The sequence below is a fragment of the Cervus elaphus genome, chromosome 11 (genome assembly GCF_910594005.1).
Source record: "Cervus elaphus chromosome 11, mCerEla1.1, whole genome shotgun sequence".
NCBI lineage: Eukaryota > Metazoa > Chordata > Mammalia > Artiodactyla > Cervidae > Cervus > Cervus elaphus.
The window spans coordinates 96,999,476-97,010,692 of NC_057825.1; the positions used below are offsets into that span (position 1 = coordinate 96,999,476).

At 45.6% G+C, this 11,217-nt stretch overlaps 1 protein-coding gene across 1 annotated transcript; it reads right to left on the reverse strand.

Moving 5' to 3' along the window:
* Positions 1 to 325: 325 nt before the first annotated feature.
* PDCL3 (phosducin like 3) lies at positions 326 to 9,925 on the reverse strand. The gene is made up of 6 exons (XM_043918578.1): positions 9,808 to 9,925; positions 7,286 to 7,415; positions 4,283 to 4,373; positions 3,964 to 4,107; positions 2,798 to 3,006; positions 326 to 704 (listed from the first exon to the last, which is right to left on the reverse strand). The coding sequence occupies exons 1-6, from the start codon at positions 9,811 to 9,813 to the stop codon at positions 562 to 564; spliced, it is 723 nt and encodes a 240-aa protein (XP_043774513.1). The 5' UTR covers positions 9,814 to 9,925; the 3' UTR covers positions 326 to 561.
* Positions 9,926 to 11,217: the final 1,292 nt, after the last annotated feature.

Below are 11,217 nucleotides of genomic sequence, written 5' to 3' on the forward strand. Positions count from 1 at the left end.
TCTTTTAGTTTGATAAGCCTAATCTTTTAGGCTTTGATAAGACAGTACTTCACAAGAATTATTGCCTATTTCTTCTAAACAGGATAAATACTAAGACTTCTTTCTAGCAATCATTTCTTTGAGTTAATAATCCTGTTGCTAGCTCTATAAAAGAATAAAAACAAATAATATAAATGCAAAGCTTAGCTTGCCATTTTCCACTGTATAATTTATTCACATTGTTAAAAAAAAAACCTCTGTATTTCTTTTTGAATAGTTTTATGTGAACAAATAGCGAACAGTCTTACAGCTGACCTAAAATATAAGTGAGGAAAACACAGACATCTGCCAAACTAATATCTGGCTTTTATTTTTTTCTTAAGGAAATACTATTAATTTAAAAAGTTTCCAGAAATTTAAAAGGATTCCCAGCAATGATTATTTCTGAGATCTATGAGATTCAGAACATAATATAAAAGACTAAAAAAACCACAGTATACGTTCGTACTTTCTCCTTTTTTAAAAAAAGTTCAGACGCTGTATCACTTCGAGAAAGTTCAGCAGGTTGCCAGGGCCACGGCCTCAGTCATCCTCGGAATCGCTGTCCCTCCTGGCGGGGACGGAGCACCGCACCGCGGACAGCAGCACGTCTTCCACGGGCTTCCTGGGGTTCTCCTCCAGGCTCGTCTTGATGGCTCCAGACTCAGACAACTTCCACTCCAACTCTGCATGATAAAGAAAAAGCAAATTGCCTAAGACTCAGCCTGAGTGGGAACCTCAAGCCACTGTGTTTTTCTAAGCAGAAACTATGACCATCCACACTTGATGACAATTTGAGGGTCATAATTATAAGGTACCTGGAAGAAAGGGAAAAAAAAATCGGACCCTTAAGAAAACAAAATAGCTGCAAAAACTTCTCATAACAAGAGATGAAATGAAATATTACATACATTTGAACCTCCAGGATAACTAATCAAAAAACCAAGGACTAAACCTATCTCCTCACAGCTAGCTTCTTGGCTTGCAGAATGTCCCAGGAAAGAAATCAGCATGAAATATACCAAGAAAATACTTTTCACAGTCTTGCTGGCAATGTAATTATTAAATCCAATTTTATTTAGCAAAAGGAAATTCTTAAACCTCATGTCCAATATCTCAACCTATTAGAGTCAAAGGCTCAATGTATGATGACATGCTAAGATTGATACATTTGTTCCAAGTAGTAATAATTCTTAAAAGTGTCAGGAAAAAAAAAAAAGAATCAGTGATTAAAGGCTTAGCTCCTTTATAATCAGTGAAAATCCATATTGGTGTGAGACACTGTGAAGCAAAATCAAGTGATATATTTTTCTACCCAGGCAGGAGTGAGAGACTGTCAGATCTACACCAAACAGTCTAGTTTAAGCTGATGCTCTACTAAGTAGGAAACTTCTATTCAAATCTGAAAACCAGGGACTTCCCTCGTGGTCTAGTGGTTAAGACTCCATGCTCCCAATGCAAGGGGCCTGGGTTCAATCCCCAGTCAGTGAACTAGACCTTGAATGCTACAACTAAGATCCAGTGCAGCCCAATAAATTTTTTAAAAAATCTAAAAACCAATTTTACTGAAACCGCCTTAATTCAAAGTGTTCCACGGAGATGAACAGCATCAGTATTTTCAGCTCTAGGTATCTTGGTTCAATGACCAAGAAAATTCAATAAATTTCTCAAAAAAAAAAATTCTTAGGATTTCTGATTCTTAAGGATGTATTTAGATTCACATGTACATGCATATGCATAAGTTAATGTACTTAATAAAGAATGTACTTAGGAAAGAATCTGCCAGCAATGCAGGAGGCCTAGGTTTGATCCCTGAGTTGGGAAGATCCCCTGGAGGAGGGAATGGCAACCCACTCCAGTATTCTTGCCTGGAGAATTCCATGGAGCCTGGCCTACAAATGAGACTTTTTCTAGAAACAAAGACTATAATTATTATTGTACACCTCTCTCTCCCCACTAATGGTATGTTCAAAGATCAAAATAAGAGGCAAAACACATAGTTTGAAATATCATATGTCTTTGAACACTGGAATAAAGCAAAACTGATATAATATATATATGCATCCATGTATCTGTTTACATGTTTCCCAGTTGAATATCTCATATTCAACTCTATATATAAAGTAGATATAACACGTTTTTAAAGGCTACTAACTAAAGCATAGTTGGACATATCACTGCACTAAAGAGATAAAAGAATCTGACCTAGTAGGAAGCTCGCAGGCCTCAGCTTCTCTCCCACATATTATGTGTGCATATGTATTTTAATACTTCCTATTTCACAAGTAGAAAAAAATAAAAGATATATCCTTTAGGAGTTAAGAGGCAGAATTAAATAAACTTTTCATTTAAAAGTTTCCTTTCAACTGAAAAAATATTTTTATAGAGATTTATATATGTATAAATTTACATGTATTTATGTATTTTACATATAAACATGTCACTAATATGTCTGGGTGCATTAAATAAATGAATGATGTGATCTTGAGTTATAACTAAAGAACAAACACATTCAACTGTAGGGACAAATAAAACAGCACAGACAATATATTAAATATTTTAAAATCCATTTTGCTCTCTTTTAACTCAAAGTCCAGTTGTAATTGCTCCCAATGACTCATCTAAGATGGCAGATTCAATGTTCTTCCTTTTTCACACTCACTCACACGGGACAAAGGTGACTCTATGACAAATCATCCCACCTGCGTCTAGGAAACAGGCGCCCTTAACGGCAGACACACTCCCTCCCCATCCCTCACGTGTACCTCAGAGTCCTTACCATCCAGCGTCAGGCTCATGCCACCAAACACCAGAGGGCCGATAAACTGGGCCTTGATGTCACCTTCGAGGTACACAAATATCGTGGGCAGATTCCTATCAGGGTAATTGGGGATGCAGGTGGTTGAAATGGCTTTGATAAACTTGACATCAGGAAACTTCCTGGCAAGTGCACTGAAGTGCTGATTTATCAGAGCACAGAGGGGAATCCTGTGAAATAAAGGGAAGCAACTGTGAGTTTGTGTCTGCATACAGTAAACCTCAACCGCCCTTGTGCCCCATAGAAAACCCCATGACAACTTCACAAGTGCTTCTGCTACTCCAGCCAAGATGAACGGTTTCTAAAAACTTTCTAATAGGTTTGGGCAAAGTGTTCAAAAGCCAAAGTCCAATTTAATCTGACCGAGTAAGTCAGAAAAGCAGCTCCATTGTAAAAGATAATTGTCTTGCTTTTCTAAAGCAGAGAACATCCAAGGCTTAGAATGTGTGATTCAGAATGCGCCTCCTGCTTGAAAGAAACTCCACAAGCACTGGACTCCACACGGTGGGAGCAAAACTGAAGGTGAGGCGCTAGGGGCTCTCTGCATCACTCGCCATGGACAATGCTCACAAAGGTCACCGGCACCGTCAAGGAGAGTGACTCACGACATGTGAGTCGTGAAACGCTGGAGTTTTTTCAGAGGGACAAGTGATTGAGGAATTCATTTACAATTAAGAAAAAAAATCTGTTGTGCTACAATTTAATAAAGGCATTCGTATTAGCCACAAATATTAATCTGAAAGTCTTAAGACAAAAATTAGACAATAACATTTGGGCAAATCTGCAACAAAAACACATAAAACATTAATTAAAAAAAAAAACCCTCTGGTGTGAAGTAAGCCTGAGATGTTCAAGACATAAATTCAAATGAATATTTAAAGACAGGCATCAGGGCTTCCCAGGTGGCTCAGAGGTAAAGAACACCCCTGACAAAGCAGGAGACACAGGATGTGCAGGTCTGGTCCCTGGGTCGGGACGATCCCCTGGAGAAGGAAATGCCAGCCCACTGCAGTACTCTTGCTTGGGAAGTCCCACGGACAGAGAGGCCTGTAGGCTACACTCCACGGGGTCACAGAGTCAGACACGCCTGAGTGAGTGAGCACGCGCGCGCGCATATCACAGCTCACCCTTGCTTGTAAAGATGCAGGATGACCCACAGGCCCTCACCGGCTTTCGTAACTTCCTGAACATAATCCTCTCCCGAGATTTCCAAAACCTCTCCAAATTTATTCTTCAGCTGGGTTGCTTTCCACTCGGCCAGTCTTTGCTGCCTGCACGACAGGAGGAGGAGGAGAGACATCTTACACACATGTGCTCGCACACATCCCTTTCACACGGCAACTCTGTAAAGGTCCAGGCTTACTTACTTATGTGCCAGGTTTATCTCAAAGGACGCACATTATAGTGCCACATGAAAAACCAAGCAGCCCTCTGGGTGGCACTAACCTGTACATTTCAATTGCACGTTCGTCTTCCTCATTAAATTCGTCTTCATTATCCTCCAGTTCTTCCAAAGTCATGTCTTCATATGTTTTCACTGAATGTCATTGAGTTGGTGAAAAACCAAAAATGTAAAAGATGAACGAAGATGCATTTTGGGTCTTTTCTCCTTCACTTTTCTCCTAAAGGAGTGCATGCAATACCAAAAGGCCCCTAGCCCATCAAAACCAAAATAAAAAGTAGTTAAGGTGTTACACTAGTGGTAAAGGACTTGTCTGACAATGCAGGATGTTTAGAGATGCAAGTTCGATCCCTGGGTCGGGAAGACCCCCTGGAGAAGGGCATGGCAACCCACTCCAGTATTCTTGCCTGGAGAATCCCATGAACAGAGAAGCCTGGTGGGCTACACGTCCATAGGGTTGCAAACAGTCAGACATGACTGAAGTAACTTAGCATGCATGCACACATCCAAAGTGTTACACAGTAACAAAGAAGGGGAGAGCATTTTTAAAAGATAGGACTGTGTTGATATCAGCCAGCCTGGCTCTCTTATCTTCACACAACAATAAGGATACAAACAGGAAGTTTCCCAAATTTATAAAAGGAAAGAGGTATATTAGCCTGAGCTCAAGTAGCCTGATCTGCAAGTACTGATGCTCGGAGACAGGTGATTAACAGTTCTCATGCCTCCACGAAGGTGGGAGGATACCCTCTGGAGTCCTCCCCAGCACACCTTTGCTTGAGGTCAAGGGATTATCACCTGTCTTCTCTTGTGACTGGTAGGCAGCTCTCTCTCCTATTTTTATCAATGGCTGTAAAAATCTGTATTTTGTTTATATTGCCATAAAGACTCTTGCTTCTTGACATCCAGTCAGGTTTTTGTCCCGACCCCACCCTGTCATGACCCAAACCTGCTCTTACCAAAGTCAGTAATGATGTCTTTTCTCAACCAATGAGCATATTTGGCCTAATCCATCACTGCCTCCTCTCTCAAAGTCCATCTTCCTCTGGCCTCTTTTCCTCCTCCCTCCTGGCGGCCCCTCCCCTGAACCCTCTGTTGACTGGACTCCTTTCCTTCCTCACCTATCCCCGCTCCCTTGGTGACTGCATCTCACAGCTTTAAAACCCACCGACATGCTGACAACTCCCAAATATAGGCCTCTAGCCCTTATTTCTGATTTAGAAAGCATTCCCAACTGCTCACCTACCATCTGTATTTGTCTAATAAGAAACCTCAAAGTGACTAGGTCCTAAATCGAGCTCCTGATCTTCACCTCCAAACCTGCTCCTGCCCAAGCCTTCCTCACCTCAGGTGGTGACTCCATCTTTCTGGCCACTCAAACCCAGAGCCTGGCAGTCATCTTTGCCTTACTTGCTCTTACACCCATCACAGGATCTATAAGCAAACCCCGCCGACCCTACCTTCAGAATATGCCCAGATCTGGCCATTTCCACCCACCACTCTGGTCCAAGCCAATGGCATCACTTGCCAAGGGTACCACTGCAGTCGTTTCAACTGGTCTCCCCACTTCCTGCCCTGCCCCCACAGTCCGCACCTAGTAAGACAACAACAGGAAGGTGCTGTCAACACAGAGGACACGTCCCTCCTCTGTTCAAACCTCCAATGATGTCCACCTCATTAGACATCGAAGCCAAGGTCCACACTAGAAGCTACAAGGTCCTAAATGTCTGACCCCTGGTTGTCCCTCTGAACCTCCTGCTTCTGTCTCCCAGTCCCACTGGCCTCCTGGCAGATCCTCCAACGTGCTTCCCACTTGCTCATTCACCTCCCTCAGGTCTGCTCAAATGTCACTCCCAGTGAGGCCCTCTCTGACGCTCTAGAATTACACCCACCCCTCCTCCAACCTTATACCCACCAGGGCTTCCCTGGTGGCTCAGATGGTAAAGAATCCACTTGCAATGAGGGAGACCTGGGTTTGATCACTGGGTCGGGAAGATCCTCTGGAGAAGGGAATGGCTACGCACTCCAGTATTTCGCCTGGAGAATTCCAAGGACAGAGGAGCCTGCCAGACCCCAGTCCATGGGGTCACAAAGAGTTAGACATGACTGAGCAACTTTCACTTTCTTCTGCAACCCCTTCCTTCCTTATTTTCCTATATTTCACTCATGTGTCATTTGCTGTCTGTCTCCTCCCTTAGAACGTAAGTTCAAGAGGACAGGGTGTTTTGGCTGGCCCATGCACAGCTAAAGCCCCAGTGCCTAGAAAACACACGGCACACAGCAGTCCTTCCATAACTGGATAGAATTTATTACATTTGCTAGATAAACGCTGTGTCATAAATCCTCCTCTAAATCAGCCCTAACATGTCAACACGGGACAGAAGTCCTAGCCCCTGTGATCCACGGTTCTCAAACTTTAGCGTGAATCAGAAACTCTCTGGGGCACTGGCTTAACATGGACATTCCTGGGCCTTACCCCCAGAGATTCTGATTCAGGAGGAACTGTGTGTTGTTGTGTTTTGTTTGTTTGCTTGTTTTTTTGACAAGCACCACGAGGGATTCCAATTCAAGTGGTATACCTACATGTGAGAAAGACCTCAGACCGCATACACTACAAGCATCTTATGTTTCCCCAAATCAAGCTATTTTAATATTCTCAATCAAACCACAAAGATAAAGCATATGCTCAGGGGACTACAAACAGTAAAAACTTCTGGGCAGATTTCCATGACATTAACCAAACTGAATCACTGACCAGAAAGTGGAGACTCAGAAATATTTTCTCCAGGGTTATAATGTGCTGATCCGACACGGACAAGAAAGTGTGGAAATGGAGGGAACGTCTGAAGTGCCCCCAGTTCCACGGCCCAGGAAGATGAAGCCAGAGATGCCCTGCCGGAGGGCCCAGAGGCAGTGTCCAGCCCAGCACTTCAATCCCTGCTCCCAACTCTCGCTCAGAGGATCCTTCTACTGAAGCAGTTAGAGGCTTGCCAAGTGTTTCCTAAGCAGAGAGAATCAGAATCACAAACACACATTGGTAAGCTCACCAATGGACTGCTGGAGGATCCGCTGCTCCTCTTCTTCTGCCTCCTTCTCCAGATCTTTCAAATCTTCCTTTGAGGGCAAGATGCCTTTTTTGCGTAAGATGTCATTCCACTCGGTGTCTGCGTTGGGGTCCTAGAGCAGATGGACCAAGGGTACCGTGAGGGCCAAGTCCACTGTGGAGGGCGCCATGTTGGGCAAGGGTTCAAATGGGAAAGTGGTAAGAAGGGGAGTTCACACCAAATTATTCTGAGGTCTATTTCTGGGAACCTGTCAAAAGACACACAACCCGTGTTCCAATCTTCCTGTCTTAGGGTAAAAATCAGGCTATTATGTTCAGACTGACATCCATGCTGACACCAAGGCTCTGACCTGGCTTCTGGTCAATTTTCATTAATGACTCAGAGTGCTTCCTTCAACAGATATTTATTAAGTGCCTACTATATGCAAATGATTGTACTAGATGGTAGGGAAGCATAATGAATGCCAAAGTCACCAGTTTTACAGGTGAGAAAAAGAAATAGGCAATGAATAATTAAATATACAAAGAGACAGATTATATGTTATGGCAAATGCAATAACCAGGCTGCTGAGCTAGACTTCCAAGGGGCATGCAGTCCACAGGATGGGCAAAGACATTCTCTTAGAAGAGTTGACATTTAACTGTAACTGGAGGGTGAGAAGGAACCAAACAGAGGAGTGAAAATTTAGGAAATTACTTTCCAGGCAGAAGGACCAGTTCGGGCAAAGGGCCCAAGTACAAGATACCGAGTATTCCAAAGCCCTGAGTGGCTGCAAGACAATCAGAAGGAAGAGAGCCTGACTGATTCCCTAAAGGCCAAGGCTAAGAGCAAGAGCTGAGACGCCATGGAGAAGTTCACAATAGCTGATGCTTACTGAGTCCTACATGCTGGGGACACCACCAAGTTCTTCACCTGTACACACCTAGTTACCTCACAAACCTGGGAGAGCCATGGCGTTAAGGAAGACACTGCCAGGCTGGAACAAGTCAAACTTACCAGGATCAACTATCAGAAAAACAAATGCCAAGGTGGGCTCCTAGCTTCAGAACACAGCTGCCCAAACCCTGGTTTGGCATGTCCTGGCAGGTCTGGAATGTGAAACCAGGAAGCTGTGGAAAGGGCACTGGGATAACCGGTCTCTACCCCCAGTTCCTTGGCCAGTCCTGCTGAAATATATCAAAGAGAAACAAACAGAACCCATTCCACAGGGTGGTCAGGAAGGCCTCTTAAGACACGACATTTTTGAGAAGGGGCCTGAAGGACAGAGAACACAAAGGAGGCCAGGGCAGCCGTGAGTTTCCTCTTCATGAGATACATTGCATTTGGAGATGATCATCCTCTCCAGCCCTGAATATTCATTGGAATGCTGAAGCTTCAGTCCTTTGGCCACCTGATGTGAAGAGCCCAGTCACTGAAAAAGACCCTGATGCTGGGAAAGACTGAAGACAGGAGGAGAAGAGGGCAATAGAGGATGAGATGGCTGGATGGCGCAGACTCAATGGACATGAGTTTGAGCAACCTCCAGGAGATGGTGAAGGACTGGGGAGCCTAGCCTGCTGCAGTTCATGGGGTTGCAAAGAGTCTGAAACATCTGAGAGACTGAACAGCAACTAACCTCTCAACCCCAGTCAAACCCACACTAACTCCATTTCCCTTCTGCCACTGAGTCAGAGATGAGGTCATCAGGATTCCGGACCACAGGGAGATCTAGGAGACAGCAGAGTGACCTCTGGAGGAGGGTCCTTTAACAGTGACAAAACTGAGTCAGAGATTTTCTCATACAAGCATCCATGTCCACGATGTCTTTTTCACTTTTCCATGGGTTTTTAGTCAAGTTCCATTAGTAAATTCCTGATACAATAAAAGAACAAAACTGAGGGATTTGGTTTTATCCATTTTAAAAGGGAAAGTATTAATAATTGGGCAGCGGGACCCTCAGGCTGGACTCCAGGGTCCACCGGAAGCGCATCTCCACCTGTACACCAACACTGGAAGGCAGAGAGAGAAGGATGCTGTAACCCCTCACTCAGCTCTAGGCAGGGTCAAGAACACGGGTTATGTTATGCGACCCCCTCAGGGCAGGACCCTCCAATTGTCCGAGCCTCAGCTTCCGCATCCGTGAAGGGGGTTCATAACACACCAGTTCAGGTGCTCGCTAAGAGTTAACAAGGAGGAAGCAACTCTGTCAGGTAAGATCCGGAGAGGCCTTCACAGGCCCAGGGTAGCCGACCTCACGGAGAACTACCGTCAAAGCTGAGATTCGGGGCTGGGACACACGGAGGGGAGCGGGCACGCCCAGCCCGCGGGCTCGCGGGACCACGCCCGCCCGTCCGCACTGCGCCTGCGCCGGCCTCGACTCGCGTGGCCACCCCGAGCCTGAGGCGTCCGGCACTTCCCACGGGCCCGGGAAGGACAGGCAGCCGCCCGCATGGACCGAGCCGGGCAAAACGAGCGGCCGCAGCCTCCAGGCATCGAGCCCCCTGCCCCACCCCCGGCTTACTCACCTGCATGTTCTCTCAAATCGCTGAGGCCCTGCCAGCCACAGCCACCCGGCCCGTGAGCTCGCTACCGCGCACGCGCGCAGGCCCCACTCGCCTCCTCTCCCAGCCTGCCCTTCGCCCCGCCCTCCGGGAGAGAATAGGGCGGGGCCGGGGAGGCGAGTTCTGCTCTGAGGCTGCGCCAGGCGAGAGGCAGGACACGCCCACTCGTGTGACTCCGGGTTAATCCCGGCCGCTACTGAACTGAACCTTATTAGGGCACATCTTCGGCCTCCGAACGGTGGGACAAAATCGGGGAGGTACCCGGCGGCTAGGTGTCACCTCCAGGCACGGATCCGATGAAGTCAGAGATAGAAACCCGTTTCACTGATTCGTTGTTACGATTCAAAAGGAGGCAGGATTACCTGGAATTCAGTCACTGTCCTTCAAGTGTCGCATAAAGCTGTTCGCCTGCTACGTACCAAACACTGTTCTAGGCTCTGCGGACGCGTCGGGAATCGCAACAAATGAAACCAGAAACGTGAACATCTCTTCACCTGGTTGAGCCCCAGACATTTCATATTCGCAAAGTGCTTAGCACGGGAGGCACTGAGTAGAAATATGCAAGTCTAAATTGAAAAATATGCAAGCCTGAGCTCAGACTCAGGCTCCTGTGTAAGCAGCACTCCGAATTTGAGTGACCCTCCCTGGACGCCTGAGCTAGGGTGGTGACGTAGCAGACACAGATAACGCAGACCAACAAACGTGTGGGGTAGGCGGCCTCCCAAGTGTGGCTACATTAGAAACACCTGTTGTTCAGTCAGTGGTGTCCAGCTCTTTGCAACCCCATGGACTGCAGCAGGCCAGGCTTCCCTGTCCTTCACTATCTGTGAGCCTTCTAAAAATGCAGCTACCCTGGGGTCCCAGCCCCAAATTAAATTTCTAGCCCTGGGACCTGGAACTGATATTTTCTTTTCTTCTTTTTTAAATTTTTATTGGAGTATAGTTCATTTATAATGTTGTTTACTTTCTACTATAAAGCAAAGTGAATCAGTTACGCGTATATTCACTGTTTATAGATTCTTTTCCCATGTAAGCCATTACAGAGTATTAGTAGAGGTCCCCGTGCTGTATGTTAGGTCCTTATTTGTTATCTGTTTTATACATGACATGACATTTTAGTCACTAAGTTGTGTCCGGCTCTTTTGCAACCCCATGGACTGGAGCCTGCCAGGATCCTCTGTCCATGGGATTTTTCAGGCAAGAATACTGGAGTAGGTGGCCATTTTCTTCTCCAGGGGATCTTCTGACCCCTTGATAAATGATGAACAGACTTAATAAAAGAGAGAGACCAATTCTAAAATTAAGCATATCTTATGGATTTCCTAACAGTCGAGTACTAGAAAAGTCCCTTCCATCATGTAGACCAAGTGCCCA

What these genes read in the sequence shown, in the direction of transcription:
- PDCL3 (XM_043918578.1), bottom strand. An exon ending in GATCCTCCAGCAGTCCATTG is followed by an intron (nt 4,374 to 7,285) that starts GTGAGCTTACCA and finishes AATGACATTCAG; the next exon opens with TGAAAACATATGAAGACATG. An exon ending in CGTGCAATTGAAATGTACAG is followed by an intron (nt 4,108 to 4,282) that starts GTTAGTGCCACC and finishes CCTGTCGTGCAG; the next exon opens with GCAGCAAAGACTGGCCGAGT.